This window comes from Lineus longissimus, chromosome 5, assembly GCF_910592395.1.
Source record: "Lineus longissimus chromosome 5, tnLinLong1.2, whole genome shotgun sequence".
NCBI lineage: Eukaryota > Metazoa > Nemertea > Pilidiophora > Heteronemertea > Lineidae > Lineus > Lineus longissimus.
In genome coordinates, this window is record NC_088312.1 from 12,186,351 (window position 1) to 12,208,168 (window position 21,818).

Consider the following 21,818-nt stretch of genomic DNA (forward strand, 5'->3'; position numbering starts at 1 on the left):
TATCGGCCAGATAAGTGAGTTGCTCTGCTACTGGACTGTGACAAGTGTAATTCAAGGTTGTCAGGGTTTTTGCCTCCTTGACTCTTTTACTCTTTAACGAGGAGTGAGCAGAAATCATGTTGACTGCAGCCCTTGATTGATCAACATTGCTTGATTGGTCAAGTTTGGGGAATGGGGTATAACCAGATCTTTCTTTTTATTTACAGAGAGTGGAGTCCCAGAAGGAACAAGATCTATTGAACAAAGTGCAACCTCTACTTCAATCAAAGTCACACCAGGTTCCGAAAGTGATCTAATGAAAGAGACAAAAGCTGACTCCACTCAGGAAGATGATTGTTCACATAGATATGCTGACAATCCTCCCTTGACTAGTGACATCAAACCCACCGTTATCAGTATGCCTGAGGAGGTAAAAGATGACCAAAGTCTATCGGGGAAAGCACAGCCCTGCCACCCTTTTGTTGATGAAAAGGGAGGTGAAAAGGAAGAGGATGTGAGGGTGGGTGAATCTTCCCTTGAATGTGAACCAAACAGGAGACTACCAATGCAAGGTCAAAGCACAACACTGCAAGACCCTGGTAAGTCGACCAATAGTCTTACTGTCAACTTGTTACTTTATGCTGTATTCTGAATTGCATTTACTCATTAATCATGTTAACAAGCCTTTTTGATGTTAAAAAGCCTTTTTGATGTGATCTGTGCTGCGTGTACCAACGTTCAGTATAAGCAGAGTCTTTCACATAAAGAGTCGGGTAACTAGGGAACGTATGGCTTCAACATCAAAGCCGCCGCCCGTTTCGGAAGATGCGCTTTGCGACAGAGCTCTCTCGGGTCACGTGGTACACCCAAGCCAATTCCGCACAACTGGACTTTGAACAATTCTTCAATCAGCTGAACATGGCCATTACAAACAACCCATTTTAAAGCAAACACCTGCTTCAAAGTCACTGATCTATAAAACTACTAAGATATGATGTAAAAAAAAACGTTTATCTGAAAAGCGATATGTTTCGCAGTTTTCTTTTTGATAGTTTGAGGAGAAGTGATGGCACTGGTGTGAGAATAATTTTCGAGGAGTATTTTTCTACTCCACATCATCACATATTTTTGTGTTTAGCAGTTTAGTATGTTGTCGGTGCTTAATGGACCATTTAAGGGTATCACATGGTTCCATTTTTTGTCATCTAATGGGATATTCATATTTTATTAATTTTGACCGACGACAAGTACAGTTTTATAGCAGGGTTAATTTTGCGTTGGCGGTAAAAAATAAAAAAAACATAAAAAAATGCAAAACGTCTAGTTTTTTTGTGGTTAGATGTTCACATGTTTAAAAATCCCATTTTATGGCCATCAAAAATTTTCTGATTTAATGTGACTGTTATTTAATGGGATATTTGATAGTTTTGTGATTTGACACCCAGTTTCTAGTTTATTTACATTAGAAAACGGTTCATTTTCCCAACGAAGAGCTTGTTTTGGCACATATAAGTGCAAAGTTATGTGAGGTATACTTTTATTGTTGAACACGCAATTTGGCTTAAGCCTTACAAACATTCATGATGCGTACATACATTTTTGAGTCATCACATAAGAAACAATTTACACTATATGTTGCCATTGATTACAACCTAATTATGGATTTTTTATAACAAATTTTAAACAGATGAGAGTGCATGCAATTTTAGTCTACCATTTGTGTTCAGCTCAGCTCAGTTTGTAGTTGAATTAAAAGGGCTTCATCCTGGCTTCTAGTTATTTGCACAAGAGAGCTGTGTGTGATCAAAGGAAACTTGCTGTGACCAGACTCTTTATTTGAAAGACACTGGTATTAAAAGACTTCATTGGTTTATAGATACAAACAGTAGCTTTTTCATGAAAACGTATGCCTGTCAATGACCCAAAATTTTAGAGATTTAATGATATCAGTGTTTGAGCTCATTATTGAGGTGAATTAACCATTTTTAGCTCACCTTTATCTTATGACGCAGCATCCATTGTCGTCATCCATTAGCAAGGCACGTTTTGTAACTACTGGCACTATCAACTTGAAACTTTGTACAAATGTTCTCCTGTGTAGTGACACCTGGAAGACCAAACTTCGGTCGGTCATCATCTAACGTTTTTCGAAAGTACATATAATGATGATACATGACATATCACACAGGTTTTTGATTTGACATATTTCTCAAGGTCACATAGGTCAAATAGCGTAAATTGATCATTAGTGGTACATTTCGTAACTCTTTGAGCTATTGACTTGAAACATGGTACATATGTAACCCTATATAATGAAACCATCCAGACAAAATTTTGGTCAGGTTCGATTCCCGGTTTGGCCACCAGTACCCGGTGGTTCAAAAGCACAAAAGTCACGTTATCCCTAACAGTTACGTTAAGTATCCTTCAGGACGTTATCCCTTTCAGTTAAACCCATTAAAATATTCATGTTAAGACTTAACTTCTCCGTTAAAGCTAACCTTGTTCTGAAACTCTGCCCAGATGGCTAAAATTGAAAGCAATAACCTGTCTGTGATAGAGAGAGGTGAGCACAACGGCTCTTGCAATTTTAGTAGCTTTCAAAAGCTTTTGTCATATTCCCAAGTTAATAGAATTTGAGATCATTGGGTCTAAAATGACTACTTTCACCGAAGAACAATGCCTTCAACCTACCAATCGAGAAACAAGAGTAGCTTGCAATGCATTGGACTCTACTACTGGTAAAGACCGAGTTGCTATGCCAGTTAATCCAATTAACATAATCGTAGTGGCACAGAAGAAGGCTTATTCTGCCTCGGTGAAGGAATACTCTCTGGAGAACAACACCTCCAAGAAAAGAGCTAACACTGACTGAAGAAGAAAAAAACCAACCTCAAAACTAAGCAGATAAATTGTGCCATTATTTTGATTGACTATTTTGGTAACAAGCCGTCCCTTAGTAAAAAATATAAAGAATGGATCTGCCCAGATGCAGAATGGCGATCCAGAAGTTGATTGTCTAAAGTGTTTCACGCCAAAGAATTTGATAGAAATAGGCAAAAATATATGTTTAAATGGTCAGTGTATTAGCTTGGAATTAGTCTCTGTCAACCAACGTATGTAGGCTTGACAGGAGAGACTCTTGGCATAGCTAGGATAATTAACCGTGTTTCAGGTGGTTATTTTGTAATTCATTGCAATATCCATATTATAGTGACTGGAGAACCCAGGTGCCGTGTCCACAAAGTTTTGGGAAAAAAATCAAATAATGACTGTTTTGTGAAAACATTGAGGGTGTGCAGTGCGAAGTTTCTGAATTATCTAGCGAGTAGGCCTATTACCAACATAAATTTAAGTGAGCTGTGTGGCGTTTGATGAATTGCTGGCATTGTAATGCTATACAAGTGTATGATCAGTATGCTGTGTACACTGTTGTTGCATCGCTTGGCCCTGTTAAAGTAATTTTATTTGGCCATCGATCCATGAACAGTTGACATTTATAGTAGGGAGTTTTTGCAAATCCCTCGAAAAGCCAACGTGAACGCCTATCCCATTGTTCGATCTATTGATAACTATGCCGAACAATGGGATAGGCATTGGCATTGATGTATCGGGGGCTTTACGAAAACTCCCTAGTCTCCGTCAACCTACATATATAGGGTTGAGAGGAGACTCTTGGCATAGGTAGGCAAGATCCCCCTAATTTATAACCCCGTTCCAGGTGGCTCCGGCATATTCAATATACTGCCTATATCACATGACAGATGGCGGTCATGTTTTTAGCTCACCTGTCAGGTGAGCTAATACGATACCGCGGCGTCTGGCGTCCGTCGTCGTCGTCGTTGTCCGTCGTTAACCTTTGACAAAATCGTGGCACGTTTCTTAACCGCTTGACCCAGAAAGTTCATACTTGGTGTGTGGTTACCCCTAGGCAAGACCTTCCTTCAGATTGAAAATCAGCGCAATTTGACTGCTGATCTGCCATATAGGGGGTGCTCTTTGAAAACCTATTTTTGTCATTTTGAAGCTTATGGTTAAAGCTAGAGCGATGAAAATTTTATGGTGGGTGTATCTAATAAAGGTACATCACATATCACACGGGTTTTTGATTTGACCTTCATTTCAAGGTCACAGAGGTCGAACTCTAAAATTTCTTTGATCATGGCACGTTTTTTTGCTATTGGTCATAGACTCTCTAAATTTGATATGTAGACACCTATTGGGCATCTCTACATGTTGACACAGATTTAGGTCAGTGTGACCTACTATTCAGGTATAAGTAGGTCAAGGTTAAAAAGCCCATTTTCTTTATTCCAGCAGATTGAAGTTTGAAATGAAGTTTTAGAGGTTGGCCTGATATAGAGGTTTCGATATTAAATAGATTAATTTCGTTTCATATCACTAGGTGGCGGTATTGTGCAAAAATGTCAGTTGGCACATTGCCAGCAGTTTTGAATTTCGCGGTTCGAGGCTATCCGTTGGGGTTTCCCAGATGCGCAGTGTTGTACTGCGCCACTAGATCTGCATACTACAAGTATGGAAGACAGCCATTTTATGAATTTGAAGCGAGACGAAGAAGGAATTAAATCACCTTGAATCAATGCTAAAACTTAATCACCCGCTCTTCGGATGAGGTCGTATGTGTTGATTACATTCTTGTGATTGGTTTGAGATTATTAGTTTGTCCTCATTACCGGTTGTTTTAGAAAATTTTGACTGTGATTGGAAGGTAAAATGAGAAACTTGTCACACTGTTCTTCGGCTTGGAATGGGGATAGTCAATGCAGAGCCAGTTGGTACAAGCTGCCTTGCGAATCGGGGTGGCGTAATAATACTGTGAAAGAACAATAAAATGATGAATTGTAGCAGTGTGTGTCAGAAAGTATGTGATTTCCATTGCATTTGACGATCCCAAAGTTTCAAGAGTATGGCAAAATGGCGGCTGGCGTCATTGGAGATTAGCGTCAAGCCGGAACCTTTCGTTACAATGTGGGCTTTTAAACACAAGTTAATGGTTTATAATCACCCAGACGCTACTCATTAGGTAAACCTCTACTAAAAACACTTGCTTTAATTTTTGTAAACATGTCACGAGTGCTTAAAAAGAACCATTTTTTGTGATCGTTTTTCGTCGCTGTAGAAATGTACACAGTCAGAGTCAGTCAGTGTGTCAACACAACAATGGTGTTAGTATACACATGAATCCATGATACACGGAGACACGAATGTAAACATTTGCCTATTGGGTCGGAAGGAGTTCACCGTTACCGATCACTGCCCCAAGAAAGGTCATCTGAGCTTGTTGCCTAAAGTAGATGATGATAATGATGAAAGTGTAGCGCAGCTGTCATCCGTGCTTTTATAGTTAGGCCTAGGCTATGGATTCATAAGTAAATGTCACTGACTGCCCTTTTGGGTCGCTGTGCAAAAACTATTGGGCGGATTTCTTCAAAGTTTGGTTTTTCTTGAATCTAATTTCGGGACCCAACACAATTTCCAGGTTGGAGATTTGCAAATTATAAAGAAAAAACAATTGTCAACTTTGGAGCCCTTTGGGCGGGTTGACCATTTTGGGGGAATCTGGAGGGCCCAATTTTTTTTGATGGATAGTTCTAAATGAAACTTGGCAGCTTTAAAGATACACACGAAAAAAAATTAACCTGAACATATCAGCAAAATGCATCCAGAAATAAGCAGTACAGAGGAGAAAATGTCAAAATCAATAAACTACGTCAATGTACACCAATACATACAAAAAAAATTATTTCGTAACCATGGTTACTGAAATATGAAAATCCTCTTGGGTCCCGAAATTAGATTCAAGAAAAACCAAACTTTGAAGAAATCAGCCCAGTAGTTTTTGCGCAGTGGCCCAAAAGGGCAGTGACATTTACTTATGAATCCGACTATAGGGCTGTCTTGTAACTATGTTATTGTCTCAAAAATGAATACAAACTGCTACCTAGTTACTCAGTACATCATATTCTATACTGTGCATTCCTTGCTTCAATTGTTCTTGTATCATATTTTTCAACATTTCTCTCTAATCGCAAGCCGAGGATAAATACTCCTTTCAAGATAGCGTATTCACACGCAATTCCACAGGTACATCCCATTCATTTGAAATTTCGGCCAATGACAGCAGGTTTTACAAAATGTAAATGCGCTGTTAATTTTCAATAGTCACTGAATAGCTAAGACACATGTAAACCCGTCTTAATTGGCCAGAAAACATCTCTCAGCTTCTGCCACAAATAACGATACACTTATTCCAACGTCAGTAACATGTGCACGCGAAAAACAATACGACTAACTCCACTTTTTCAAGACAAACCACACCATCCCACAACTATTGCTTGATTAACCCCTAACAATGACAAGTTCTTCCTCATACTCTCCCTTTCATATCGACAGGTGAGCACAATGGCCCTGGCCATTTCATTTTAACACTGACAGGAAAATCTTGCCTCTCGTTTAGTAATATAGATTATAAAGACCTCAACAAAAGTAAGTCCCCCCCATAAAAATTGGTCATAATTTATAAAGTATCCACGACAATGCAATGAAAATGGCAGGACATCATCATACCAACATTAGGCATATTGGGTGAAAAGGACAATGGCCTACCTGTTGTTACGCATGAATGATAATCAATTGAATCAAAAAACAAGCCGTTTCAAAAATAACAGAACTGATCCACCAAGGCTGGAATTGACTGGCAGTGTGGGCCATGCAATCACTCACTGAAACATGCTACGAATGTTGTTATTTTTGAAATGGCCCTTTTTTCATTCAGTTGAAGATCATTCATGCACAACAGTAGGTATGCCCCTGTCATTTTCACTGATTGTGCCTAATGATGGTATGATGATGTCCTACAATTTTCATTGCATTGTCATGGATACTTCAGAAATTATAATCAATTGTTTAAAGGGGGACTTACTTTTGTTGAGGTGTTTAGATGTAGTGGTTGAGAGTGCTTCAAAATCTAAAGTTTAGGTTAAGACCATCTGCTTTTATCAGTGTGATGTATTCAGTCATCAATTCACCTGTACTCTTCCTTTCTTCACTATAAATTTATTAGATTGTTGTGATAGTATTAAAAATTTTTTGAGAATTTCTATTGCCATTGGTTGGTGCATGCCATCTGGCAAAATTCCTGTTTTGCCCTGCCCTTCCAGTCCTGCTCAGAGATTAAAATCTCAAAATAATCCTTTGTTCCTTGGACATTCTATCCAAGAACATTTCCAACATCAACATTTCAAACTCAACAATTCACAGACTCACAAAATATTCTGTTCTACCTAACGTTAAAAAGTCAGACACTTTCTGATGCGATGTTTCATAGCCAAATGTCGGTAAATAAAGACTCGTGCCGCACTGACACTCACAGTTGACAGAGAACCTGCAGACTCGAACAACAATTCTAGTTGGTCTTGTCCTGGTAACCCCATATTGACCTGCATCCTCCTGGGTTTTAAACCTATCACTTGTGTCGCGTGACAATGGCAGTCTTATGGACAGTTCACAATCATTGTTTTGGGGTTGCACATTTTTATTTCTGGCAAATGTCCTGTGTTTCAGAAGAAAATATATACACTGCAAAAGAGTCTGAAAGGAGACTGTCATCAATGGACCCGCCTGCAGTAGATGATGAAACTGAGGATACACTTTCACCTCAGCCAACATTTGACCAGGGAGAACATGACAGAACAATCAAAACTGGTGTATTGGAGAAAGAAGTTGCCAGTGATGGTCACACTGAAAAGAAAGAAAAAGAAAAGGAATCATCTGAAAGTGAGGAATAATATGATTGTTTCAGATGCACCAATAAAGCTGCTAAAACATTAATTGGATGCCTGTTTGCCCTTCACACTTTCCTAAACCGGCAACTGTTGCAGTGCAGTGTTTGTTCCTCTGGAATCTTTTTTGGTCTTTGATGCCAGGAAAGCCAAAATGGTGTTTTTTCCTGGAGGATGTGCCCAACATCCCCTTAGGCAGCTCACAGTTCCATTTTAGCCTTTAAAATTTACCTCTGATGCTTTGAAAATTCATCAATTCTGATACAGAATTAAGATATTCCCATGGAAAGACACCGTCCCCCTTTTGATTCATCTTATGCCGTCAGCACCGGTTACCAGGTTCAACCTGGAAGATTTGGAAATTCCTTGTGCCTTTGGTGCGCAGCCCACCCCAACCAAACTGTCAGATTATTTCTACAACATATTATATACATATTCTGTTATATCATTATGCATTTTTAATCTTCAGGAGCGGTCCCTCTTGCTTTTCATCACATTCAATTCTGACTTGTATCTTTCAGAAACAACTGAAATATCAGATGAAAATGAAGCAGCTAAGGAAAGTGGTGACATATCTGCAGCATTGAATAAGAAAATAGATGATGACTCTGGACATACTGGACCTATTTCATCCAAGTCAGAGATTAGTCAGGTCAAAGTTCAGGAAGAAATCAAATCCCATAAACTGGCTACCAATGATGGTCGACAAGCTGAAAATGGCCAGATGGTTGTTTCTCCTAAATACCAATCTGCTCCGGCCCAGGATGGTGATTCCAAAGGTCCTAGTATGAGTTCACATGGAGAACCAATTGCTGCATCCCCCTCAAGTGCCCATTCTGAAGAAGGTGAGTAAATTTCTATTCAGTGAATGTTTTGAATTGCCCATGCCAGTCACTATCAGATTTCCAGTATGGCTACATAGTGGCAATTGGATTTCACATTGTGGGACTGCTGAACTGGTCGCCTCATACCTGTAGCATAATGGGGTGTAGCTACACTCACTTAACGCGCGTGCCCTGCATTATCTCCCCTGTGATACAATGATTAATATTTTCACAATGACACAATCTCATATTATGTGCTAGTTCCGTGGAATTAGGTACACTTCGTGAAAATTGCCATTTTTTTAGATATTGAGTCTAGGATTCATACATTAGTTTGTTTGCCATATTAAAGACATCTGGGATGGATGGTTGTTTTTGTTTCATACATCACAGATAAGAAAAAAAACACAACCTCTCTAGACCATTAACGAGACAATGTATATCATAGACCATGTCAAAGATAACAATGCGAAGTAAACAGACGGCGCCACTGTCGAAATTTGGTGCAGTAGGACGACAATGACAAATTTTAATTGAAAATACGACATTGATTTATTATTTGTGATAGATGCGACTAGCGGGAAATTGCACATGTTCGCGCATGCATTCTCAAGATTGTGTCAGGTAGCTGTCATTCTTATTCGTATGTTGATATTCGTTTTTCCTATCACTCGCCATCATCATGGATCGAGCTAAACTAGCAAACTGTGTAAACCTGATTGATCAGGTTGTTGGCATCATGTCGCTTATAACAATAAAAAAATAAGTCAGTTGTTTGTTTGTTGAAGATAAACCTAACACTGAACAAATCAAGAAGTTTAAGGTAGCAGGAAGGGATGGGCGTTTGTGGTTTCTCAGTGTGAGGGGGTATAGTGGTGTCTGTTGACTGTGCTTTAAGGCACCTATTCCATAGAGGTATACGGTATACTACACTATACGCGAACAATGGCTTCACAAAGGGTGCATGACCATGAAACTATTGTTCGCGTATAGTATAGTATAGGGTATAGCTCTATGGAATAGGTGCCTAAGAGAGACAAGGCATGATGCCAGTCTCTCTTAATGCAAGTAACAATGCGTATCTTTTCCCCCCCTCCTCAAGGGTTCGACACCTTTACGACAATATACCCAATGCACTTCACCTAAGCTACGGCAGGAGTTCATTAGACACTTATGGAAAATCGTCAGGTTATCACTTGCTATTATCCAATGATGTGGAAAGATTTCGACACCTAACCACCTTTTCCTAAGATGTTCGACATGCTATCACCTTTTTAGGTAAAAAAAAACCCAAAGATGTTCGACCACCACAACTCGGCACTGCACTAGCAGCACAGCAGAGATAGGGTCGCAGGGGCTAAAAATCTAGGCCATTATATCGATAACCTCAGGGCTTCAGCGAGTCCTTGGTCTCCAAATCTTACGATGATATGATACAAAGAAAATGAAACACAAATTACCTGCAAAGTATGCCCGAAAGTATGCGAGAACACACGACACACGCGTTCACTACAACAGCATGAAAAGCCAATCTTGACACTAGAGGCGCTGATGTCGTTCCTAAACAACGGCTCTAGCACTGCTAAATTGCCACCATCTTGAAAAGCAGTACCGCGCATGTGGAAATGTAAAGAATCTTTACAATTGCAAAGAGGCTATCGCATCACCACTACGCCCGAGAACACGATGACTGCACTACGCTGCATTGATAGTTTGCAATAAGTTCACGTAAAAACACACCAGAACATCTCGGGTTTTATTTACAAAGATCATATTTTGTTATTTATTTATAAAACAAGCCATTTTATGAAAGAAGGTGGCACTTACTAGGCCTGGATAAGACTTTGGAGTTTGAAGTAGTGGTGACGCAGTGTTGAAAACACCTGAATCTCAGGATGCCGATATCCAAGATGGCGGAATTTTACCAATTCCAGTGTCTCAAATTGAATTTTAATTTCGGCACTGTGCGAGTTTGCATGAAAAGCGTGACAGCGTCGAAAAATTGCGTACCACGCATGCGCAAGGGGGAATCCCCAATCCGGCAAGATTACGACGATGACCCCGCCGGGTCTTCGCCAAGATTACGGCAAACAAAACACGGCTGATCCAATCTTGTCGTTAAGCTTTCGGCGCAATATCACAATGACCTCGCACTTCATCGCCAAGAATACGACAATTCCAGGAAGAAAATACCTCAAGCTTCGGCAGAGAAACGGCGCCGAATCTTGTCGACCCTTGAGGAGGGGGGGGGGAAAAGATACGCATTGATACTTGCATAAAGCACAGTCAATGAGACATGTGGTTTCAGTATTAGGTCTTTCATTGTAGCAATATAAAAATGCAAGTAATTTTGGTTAGGTCCGTCCTTTGTTATGACCAAGTAGTTTCTAGAGTGACTCAACCACTCACTCTCTTGATTACAGCGGCCGCCTCAGCGCCACCACGCGGGCCCTAATTGTATTAGGCTAAGTAGCTTCGTGCGATATGCACCTATCTGGGAAAACTCATTGAGGAAGTATGCTCATTAGCATAATATATTCTTAGCTCCAGCTCCAGGTAATCTTGCGCGGTGTTTCCTCGGGCCAGATACATTGTTGTGGAAAACGTCTTTTACAAAGGACGCCTGGCTTGCGCCAGACTAATAAGTGAAGAACTTCTGGCTGCGCAAGACTACTGTGATAAAAATGACCATTACAGAGATTCTGTGACGTAGGCATATACTTTTTACAATTAAAAGTTTTCTATACATGCAATAGAAGAACCATGCCATCCCGAGCTTCGCGCGATGTGGACCATTCTGAGAAAACTTAATGAGGAAGGTATGCTCATTAGCATAATCTATTATTAGCCCCTGCTCGAGGTAATCTTGCGCAGTGTTGCTTCTGCCCACATACATCGTGCCGGAAAACGTCTCGTACAAAGAAGGTCTGACATGCGCCAGACTAATTAGTGAAGAACTTCCCGCTGCGCGAGACTTCTGTGATAAAAATGACCATTGCAGTCAAAGAGGATACCGCGGTGACGTCACGGCTTTTCCAAGATGGCGCTGCATGTTGTAAACAAACTTGATCCACGGCCAAGGGAAAATCAAGTCATCAAATAAAGTTAGATTTTTCGCACCAAATCAGAGTTATTGGTACTTTTCTGCTATGAAATAAGTCTTCAGACAATAAGTTATCATTTGAATAATGAAAAGTGCTGTTTTGATGGGGAAAAATAGGGTTTTTAAAACCAAATAGCCGGGCACCGATCTTCCAAAATTAGCGATGGTTTCAAAACAGTCTTCCAGGTATGGGCAATCTCTTCATTATCATAGTGGGATTTGGAGGCATGTTTACAGATTTTACAAGTTCGAGACCTGCAGGACCTAAAACTCGCATAGATCCCCATAGATCCCCTCTATTTGTCGAGTTAGCGCCCCTGTAAGATCATGCATTTTCGGACACTAGAACGAAATCTCCCTGCGGATATCGCGGTTTCGGTGATGATTTAAGGAGAAATTGACTGTTCTTAGAGTTGTATGGGACAGAAATGAGTTCATACTTCATGAATACATGAATATATTATGATATGGGCGGGCTTCTAAGTCAAAACAATAACAAACTCAACTGCATCTCTACCGTCTATCGCGTAGTGCATTGCCTAGTGTATTTCGTAGTGTATTTTAGCGGAGACATTATTTTCGCACTTTGGCCACGCCAAACGTCTTTTTTATTCGTGGAAGTTAATCTGCTCAGTAAATTTTATTTTACACAGAAAGAATCCATACTAGGTACTGCAATATTTCATGTCTATTGGTGTTTTTGTGCACAGGAGCGCACCAAACAGTGAGACGTGGAGATGTGTTCAGTGCTGGTGTTGTCAGTAGACTGAATCTGATTGGCCTAGCGATCAGTAATATGGGATGTGATCACGTGATGTGACGTCACCGCGGTATCCTCCTTGCATTGCAGTCTAGCATTTCCTTGGAAGCAAATCCTTCAATTTGAAGCAGTATTTTCTAAAACTAAAAGATCATGCTTATTTTCGGATGAATAATGTGGCCCTTTCACTGCAAATGCTTTGCTAAAAATCTTCAAGCAAATGCTTGAAGGTCAGTCCCGATGTCATATTTCTTATGAATGGTCTGTGCTGGTAATCTATTTCATTTTGTGGTTTTGGTATTGTTATAGAAGGGGGTCACAAGCATCCTGAACTTCAGGGGCCTTTCACTTGGCACCTATGACCATGTTTTTTGAGTTATGTGTGTGGGAGAGGAGCACACGACTGACCCTGGTATTCGAGGATTGGGGGGTCAAGAGGTCTCCTGATGAAAAGATGTTGGCGAAAGTGCTAGTGTTCTGTCCTCGTTGACACACTCTCTCGTGTCATCATCGTATGATTCATCTGTCATCTAACTGGGGAAGTCCTGCATCCATTAAACAATTTGCCACGTTATACATCATAGACCTAGGTCAAGGAAGAGCCTCTACTGCTAAGGGAGAGCACTTTTGTAATTTTTTTAGAATGATTACTTTGATAGAAAAATTTGTCCTCCACCTGAGTTCTTGCAGATTATGAAGAAATACTTAACATTTGGTCTTTCGTGCTCAAAGACCCATCTTGAGTGTCTTCCGAATAAATTGTAAAATGCTATGACCTCCGCTACATGTGGCCTCATTAAATCGACACAGTGAATGATATGTATCTTCACGACATGGCTTTCATGGCAAATACAATTTTTGTGACCAAAACGCATACAGCTATTCGGAAGATGAGAAACCTTTTACTTCAACTTTCTAGTCGCCTCAGGAGCAACCTTGAAAAATCGAAGCATTTCCTATCAAGTTAAAAGCCTATGCTACACTTTATTCAAATGAAAACAAGCATTTGCTCCCTTTCGAAGCAAACTCTAGATGATAAAAAACATTTGCTTTAACTTGTTACAAGAAATTAAATTTCTGAGCATTTTCTACGGTTTTATTCAAACGGGTACTAGCAAATACTTCAAAATCGGTAGAGAAAGCAAATGCTGGTTTTTATTCATATTGCCCAATGTTTCGTTGATGGTCTAGAGAGGTTGTGGTCTTTTCTTATCTGTGATGTATGAAACAAAAACAACCATCCATCCCAGATGTCTTTGATATGGCAAACAAACTAATGTATGAATCGTAGATGTCCTTGATATGCTACACAGTGTCTGTGCTTTGCTAGTTGTCTTTATTTGCGGTAATAACCGCCCATAAACAGTCTATCTGTTAATCGTCGCCTGGAGCTTCAGAGTGGGACTTGAAAATAACTCCTGCCCGTTCACTGATGGCCGTCCGCATCGCCGTCACTGTCCACGTAATCACTTCTACCTTGCGGACACAATACACTCAGGCTCTTTTACGATACTGGCCTACTAGGTGAGTATCTTAAAATTGAAAACTGACCAGGTCAGTATCTTGGATAAGTTCATGTTGGACGTCATAAGATTACAACCTTGGCCAACAGCTAGGGACCAAATAAAAATTAAAAACAATTATCGCTTAACTGTTGCTTCTATCCTTACCAAAGTACAACATGTATATGTTACAAAGTTACACCATATAAAACCCAGGTTTTTAATTTGACCGTCTTAAATTTTAAGGTCACAGAGGTCAAGGTCACCAACATTTTGCATTGATTGCGATAGACTCTTTGGTGGTTGGAATCTTTAATGAAACTTAAACTATTTGTCAAGTAGCTCAATATCTTGGATATAGTCTGTGATGTGCTTCATAAGCTTCCAACTTTGACCACTATGGAGCTAAACCAGAAAAACTGAAAAATCAAATTACACCTAAACTATTACTTTCAGCCTAACCAACATTTTTAAGATTGATCTACCAAAAATACACCACACAACTCCGGTTCTTCCAACCAAAGGTACACCAAACTTTCTATACGCCACCAGACAAACGTTGGATGTCACAACCCCAATTCTGAACGGCGAAAATTACTCTCCCCTTCCCAAAGCAGAAGCAGATGTCACAGGATTAGTCAACACAACCCAGGCTCCTCCAGCCTGTCAGATGCCATTCCTAAGGATTTCAACCTATTGAAATCTGGAGGGATTTGAAAAATCGCTCAGCGATTTTCACACCACCTCCGCCCTGACTGTTGTCATCACCACACCTACAGATGACACTATTAAGTTTCAGACAATGACGTGGTAAAAGAAGCAACCAGGAAAAGATCATGGATGGATTTGTCTGGCCACTCTACAACGACAAAGAGTAAGAGCAAACACTCCATCAGGCCAGAAATAGTCTGTCGGCATTTGCAAAGGCCACCTCGAGGGCTCAATGTTTAAGGCAGCTTGCGGATGACAATCAATCCGCTGGGCTTTAGGCCTGGACCGCCCACTCTATAGATTCATGCACTTGATTGGGAACAACGTTTACGTACTGTAGTGTTGGCCGTCGTCACGTCACCATACATTTTGACATTACTGTAACGTGACATGACGCGACGTCATCGTAAACTTTGTTCCCAATCAAGTGCATGAATCTATAGTCTCCGTTTTGACCAGAACAGTTGACACCAGGAAAACCCACGCTGTGAGCACCCTCCGCATGCACGCGAATGTGGTCATGGAAAAAGCATCCATGGACACATCAAGGGGAGATGATTTAGTCCGGAAAATCAGGACTGTCTATGGAGAAGCCCTGGACGGGTTTAACCTGGCCTGCACCCTTCTGAATTCTCTTATCGCATCCGATAAGGCAGTGTGCAAAAAAGGACTCCATCGCAGGGAGATGGCACAACCACGTCCCAACAATAACCAAATCGCAGCTTGTCTGGCTACCCACCTTATTCCAAAGCCAACATCCTTGCTCAGGATTTTCAAAACAAGTCGGTTCGCCGCGATCATCCCAACCAGACTCCAGAGGACCGGCCGATAGATGTCAGCAAACCCAGCTACAGACAGAAGGAACAAGACAAGACCATGCAGGAAATCTCAATCACCATAAAGTGGACCACAGCAGACCACGCTAAGACTGCCCCCGATACAGCGACCAACCTCACCACGTCCCAGCAGGCCTTCAGGACGTCGAGAGTTTTCTGCCAGGAAAGAGGCCTTAATCCAGGCCTTCCGAAAGTGAAACATTAAAACCGTCTTTCACTTCTATGTACAGACAACAATAATGATACATTAAATACCCCGAGGGGAACATCCACCCATACAGGTTCATCTGAGCATGCTTTCAATTTGTCCGACATTTCTCTCACCCCAGCCCAGAACAAACTTTTCAGCGAAGGTCTGAATTTCTGCCTCACACTGGCGCGGGTGAAGCCAACATCAGAGAACTTTTCAAGGATTTAAAAAAAATTTGCTGTCAGCCTCTGACGCAGGGCCATTTTTCTTGAACTATGACTCAAAAACACTTGAATCAATGCATGGTACTTCACTGACATTCACGTAAAACTAATACGCCCCCCTTTAGGACGAGGGCGCGTAAGATATACACGTGGGGAAATATTTTCCTTATTTGGTCAATCCAATCCATATACCAAGAAAGATTTTTTTGTCACACTTCTGTCAATTGGCGCCGATTTTGCGGGGTAGTTACTAATCTTGTCACCAACCATCTCGCACACTCGTCACCAGGTAGCTCCTCGGAGTCGCATATTTCATTACCGTTGGTTGGCTGTGGGCTCTAATTATTCAATTATTCAATTAATTTAAATTTTTGAACCGCACCCGATATAAAAGGCCAACATAACTAGAAAAATTATTTGTATATAGCAGCGTTTCACAAGCAAAATTATAATTAGGTCACGCACCTGTATTAAACCAATCAGCACGCGGTTGTACACGAAAATAGTTCAGTTTGAGATCAATGCGTGGTCTCACCATACCAGTTGAATGGTATTTTCCATTTAACCCTTAAACCGCCAGAGGCGACGATCGTCGACATAAGGGGGAAAGCGCCAGAGGCGACGATCGTCGACAGCAGACGTTTAGTTCCACCTGTCTGCTAAGAGATGGCAGTGAGTGTGCATGTACGCTCTTTGGTACTTCGACAGTGATGCTTAGCACAAAATGGCATCGAACAAATTTCAAGTTTCTATACAAGCTTTTGAGTATTTTATCAAAAACTTGAAGCCCCATTTTCGCGGGAATGACGTCATCAGGAGTAATTAGCGCTGCTACGACTAATTAGACGGATGCTTCGACCAGGAATCGGATGGAAACGATGTATTTAGACCCAGACTTCATATTAAAATACCAAGGGAGGTATAAAAAGCTGATGGAGGTATGTTCTGGCCATATTTTTGTTGATTATGGGTATTTGCACTAATTAACCCCTAATTAGTAAATTTTGGCGGGAAATGTCACAAAAATCGACGGGAATTACCATTTGTATAAAATCATCAGTACATTCCATAGTGTTTGTAACAAAAATAACGTTGTTATTAATCATTTTCAAAAATGCTCGGTTAATTCGGCGCTCAGGGGTAATATGATTTTGTTAATTCGGCGCTTTAAGGGTTAAGATATAATTTTTCTAAAATTGAGAATAAGGTGTGTTTAAAATGAAAAAAATGATGAGGGCTCCATTTAACCCGGCGTGGTGAAAAAGCTGACTTGCTGGTTAAAAGCCATCAAAAATCCCCCCCCCCCCAAGTTCAGTCACTGGTACCTCTGGGGGGGGGGGGGGTTTATGCGGGCAGAGGGGTGTGCGAGCAGGGCATGAGTACTTTTTTTCCCCCGATCAACCCTATCCTTGTTCCTATCCTCAAATTTAATGTTTTTCATCTGATTTCTGTATATTTTTTCATTCGTGGCCATTCTAAAAGATGATATCATTGTATGATATGGTGAATTTAACCCCTTTGGGCCAAGATTTTTGAAAATAATCCTCCTCGAGGTGTTCACGAGTCCACGATTGAGAATACAGATTGTGGGTCCAGAAAAGCTAAAAAAAGGGGGGTTTCCCAGAGAATGCCTATTTTTTCAATTTCTTCATATTTCAGTTAATATATGTTCAAAATAAGATTGAATCACATCCCGTTGCTTGAAAGTAAATTCTTTTCTTAAAAAACATTCATTCGTTGTTACCAAAACCGAAAACCGCCTTCTACTAGGTCACGCACCTGTATTCAACCAATCAGCACATGGTTGTACACGAAAATAGTTCAGTTTGAGATCAATGCGTGGTCTCACCATACCAGTTGAATGGTATTTTCCATTTAAGATATAATTTTTCTAAAATTGAGAATAAGGTGTGTTTAAAATGAAAAAAATGATGAGGGCTCCATTTAACCCGGCGTGGTGAAAAAGCTGACTTGCTGGTTAAAAGCCATCAAAAATCCCCCCCCCCCAAGTTCAGTCACTGGTACCTCTGGGGGGGGGGGGGGTTTATGCGGGCAGAGGGGTGTGCGAGCAGGGCATGAGTACTTTTTTTCCCCCGATCAACCCTATCCTTGTTCCTATCCTCAAATTTAATGTTTTTCATCTGATTTCTGTATATTTTTTCATTCGTGGCCATTCTAAAAGATGATATCATTGTATGATATGGTGAATTTAACCCCTTTGGGCCAAGATTTTTGAAAATAATCCTCCTCGAGGTGTTCACGAGTCCACGATTGAGAATACAGATTGTGGGTCCAGAAAAGCTAAAAAAAGGGGGGTTTCCCAGAGAATGCCTATTTTTTCAATTTCTTCATATTTCAGTTAATATATGTTCAAAATAAGATTGAATCACATCCCGTTGCTTGAAAGTAAATTCTTTTCTTAAAAAACATTCATTCGTTGTTACCAAAACCGAAAACCGCCTTCTACTAGGTCACGCACCTGTATTCAACCAATCAGCACATGGTTGTACACGAAAATAGTTCAGTTTGAGATCAATGCGTGGTCTCACCATACCAGTTGAATGGTATTTTCCATTTAAGATATAATTTTTCTAAAATTGAGAATAAGGTGTGTTTAAAATGAAGAAAATGATGAAGTTTCAGTCCAATTGGCTTACTTATGTGGTTTCGTCGTGGTGAAAAGGCTGACTTGCGGGTTAAAAACCCTCAAAAATCCCCCTCCTAAGTTCAGACCCCCCAAACCCTGAAATTATCATGCATAACGTACAACAAAAAATTTCATGGTTTGACAGGCTAGGATAGGTCTATTTGGCTTTGAAAGCGTTCCTCCCAGATTACGTCTCGAAAAAAGTTATGAGCATGTAGAAAGTACAGTTTTAAAGGGAAAACGGCTTAAAACTTTATTACAGGTACGTGACCGTCATAATCCAAACACCGATTGCGCGAGCAAATTGGCTAGAGTTCCATGAATGACCAAATTTCTGCACCCTTGCGGACAACGAACAAACTACGGTCTGTGAAGGGATTAATAATACTATCCTGTCTCTCTTGAGCATCGAACCAATTTGCCATGATTGGAACGAACAAATATGAACTACTTTTAAAAACTGGAGGGAAGGAATGGTGGACAATCTGCCTGGCCGCAAGGCCAAAATGGGGGGGGGGGTGCGGGGGGATTTCCCCCGAATTATATATGACAGTGGCTTACACTCACTATTGTACTCGGTAAAATCGTTAGGCGCACTAAGTCCTTGACTTTTCATATTAGCCTTAACATGATTGAGATTGCAAATAAGTTTGTGGCAAAGAATGAACATTGTCAGTACGTTTTTGGCACATTCACCTAACTGTTCACATCTTCGTGGGCCAGACGAGAGATCGCCTGATCGGAGACCAGTCATTTCAGAAGTGTGGTCAGTGAACTTCTGTCCCTATTTGGCTCATCGTAGGGAAGTCTATACAATAACACTGTGTCCTTCATCCGTGGTCATTGTCGTCGTCATCATCATCGTTGTCTGTATCCTGTTTCAAAAACAGTGGCACGTTTCTTAACCGCTAGAGCTATGAACTTGAAAAAGGACCCCCAGGACAGGTGACCTCTGACACTGAATTTCGGTGCAATCAGATTCTTGACTTGGCTACCAGGGGGCCAAAGGTGGAAGCCTAAAAAGTGCAATATCTCTCTTATGAGTGACTCGTTTTTGATTAAAAAATTATGGTAGGTTTTCCTAGCAAGGATACATCAAATATCATACGGGGTTTTGAATTAACCTTATTTTCAAGGTCACAGAGGTCAAATGGCGTAAATTGGCCATTTGAGTGTTACTATGGCACGTTTCTTAACGGCTTAAGTTATGAACTTGATATTTGGTGCGCCTGACTCCCTACGTCATGTAACCTCTGACACCGAATATCGGTCCAATCTGATTCTCAACTTAGCCACCAGGGGACCAAAACTTTTAAGGGTAGAAAGTGCAATATCTTGCTTATTAGAGACTTGTTTTTGATGATATTTTTGTGGTAGGTACTCCAAGCAAGGATAAATCCCATATCTTACGGGTTTTTTATTTGACCTACTTTTCAAGGTCACAGAGGTAAATTGGTGTTTGAGTGTAACTATGACATGTTTCTCAACCACTTAAGCTATGAACCTGAAAATTGGTACACACGATCCCCTATGTCAGATAACCTCTGGCACTGAACTTCGGTTTGATCTGATTCTCAACTTGGCCACCAGGGGGCCAAAATGAGAAGACCGATCTTATTTTCAACATAATTACAATTGACTAATGAAAATAGCTTGCCACTAATTTCTCCCTTGACCAATCAGGAAAATTTCTCTACTCAACCATACACATGCCACATACTACAGCCTCGACCACATCAGTGATGAGCAACACATGCTCAGTAACGGGGGACTTTCAACGCTGTGCTAGTTTCAGTGGAAAAAAAGAATTTGATTTTCAGATTGATTTTATTCATATTGCCTCCGTTGGTATTTGCTGAAAAATGCATTCAAATTCTGCAACTTTTCAGATCTGCTTTTGAAATTCATAGTCGTGATGTTTTTCGGTGTCCAGCACTATGCTATCTGATTCAATCATATATTCTATCGACTGTGTCAATGTGACAGGCAAAAATAGATATTGCCCAGCAATAAACAGTGGATGTTGAGGTGTTCCTGTATAACTATGATTTCACAGTGCTAGCTAGGCATTTCATACTATGTTTTTTACATCCTTTTAAGAAACCCGCCTACAGTCATTCAAAGAAGAGTGTAGAAAGGCTCACTTGAAAGACAAGACTATTGAAATGCTTCTGAAGGATGACTTTGATAACATCAAGGGGGTTTCAGCAATGACCAAAGGTGACATTGAAAGCCTGATAGATATCACAAAGGGACAAAAGAGGACACTACAAGTGTGGGTGGAAGAACTTCAATCGGCTTTCATAGGTCGGTCACAAAGTCTTCTGTCAATTGTCTCAGGAGATGATGTGGATCGAAATCGGTCTGGTAAGTCTGATTCTGAGTTTTGATATTTGTTCTCAGTGCCCTGGAACGTGTCCTATTCTATCCATTGCACTGCTTCTTGATTTTTGGTTCACCTTAGCGGATTCTATACAATCCCGCAGTGTCTGTATTCCGTCATCGTCTGTATCCTGTTTAAAAAAATTGTGGCATGTTTTTTAACCGCTAGGTCTCTGAACCTCAAACTTTGAACACAGGACCCTCCAGGTATTTAAAGGTGATCTTTGACACTGAATTTTCTGTCCGATCTGATTCTTGACTTAGAAACCTAAAAAGTGTGATATCTCTCTTACAAGGTACTTATATTTGACATAATTTTCATTGACAAGGATACATAACATATCATAAAGGTTTTTGCTTTGACCTAATTTTCAAGGTCACAGAGGTCAAATGGCGTATTGGCTGTTTGAGTGTAACTATGACACGTTTTTTAACCACTTATCTCATTAAGCTGTGAACTTGAAGCCATGGCACGAACTTGCAACTTAGTACACATGATCCCCTATGTCAGATATCCTCTGACGCTGAAATTTAGTTTCATCTCATTCTCCACTTTGCCACCAGGGGGCCAAAACTGAAAAGGTAGAAAGTGCAATATTTGCTTTAAGTGACTAGTTTTCGATAATATTTTTATAGTAGGTAATCTAAGCAAGGATACATCACATGTTGATTGAGTTTTTGATTTGACCTACTCTTTAAGGTCAAAGAGGTAAAATGGCGTAAATTTGCTGTTTGAGTGTAACCAGCGCACGATTCTTAACCGCTAAAGCTAACAACTTGACACTTGGTACACATGACCCTCTAGGTCAGATAACCTCCGACACCAAATTTCTATACAATTTGATTCTCGACTTAGCC

General features: G+C 40.5%; 1 protein-coding gene across 1 annotated transcript in view; it reads left to right on the forward strand.

Annotated features, from left to right (window-relative positions):
- The window catches only part of LOC135487838 (uncharacterized), a 179,142-nt gene that overhangs the window by 50,248 nt on the left and 107,076 nt on the right, over positions 1–21,818 (forward strand). The window contains exons 5-8 of the mRNA XM_064771940.1: positions 207–578; positions 7,564–7,776; positions 8,303–8,626; positions 20,679–20,945. Coding sequence (XP_064628010.1) covers positions 207–578; positions 7,564–7,776; positions 8,303–8,626; positions 20,679–20,945 — 1,176 coding nt within the window. The remainder of the gene's footprint in view (positions 1–206; positions 579–7,563; positions 7,777–8,302; positions 8,627–20,678; positions 20,946–21,818) is intronic.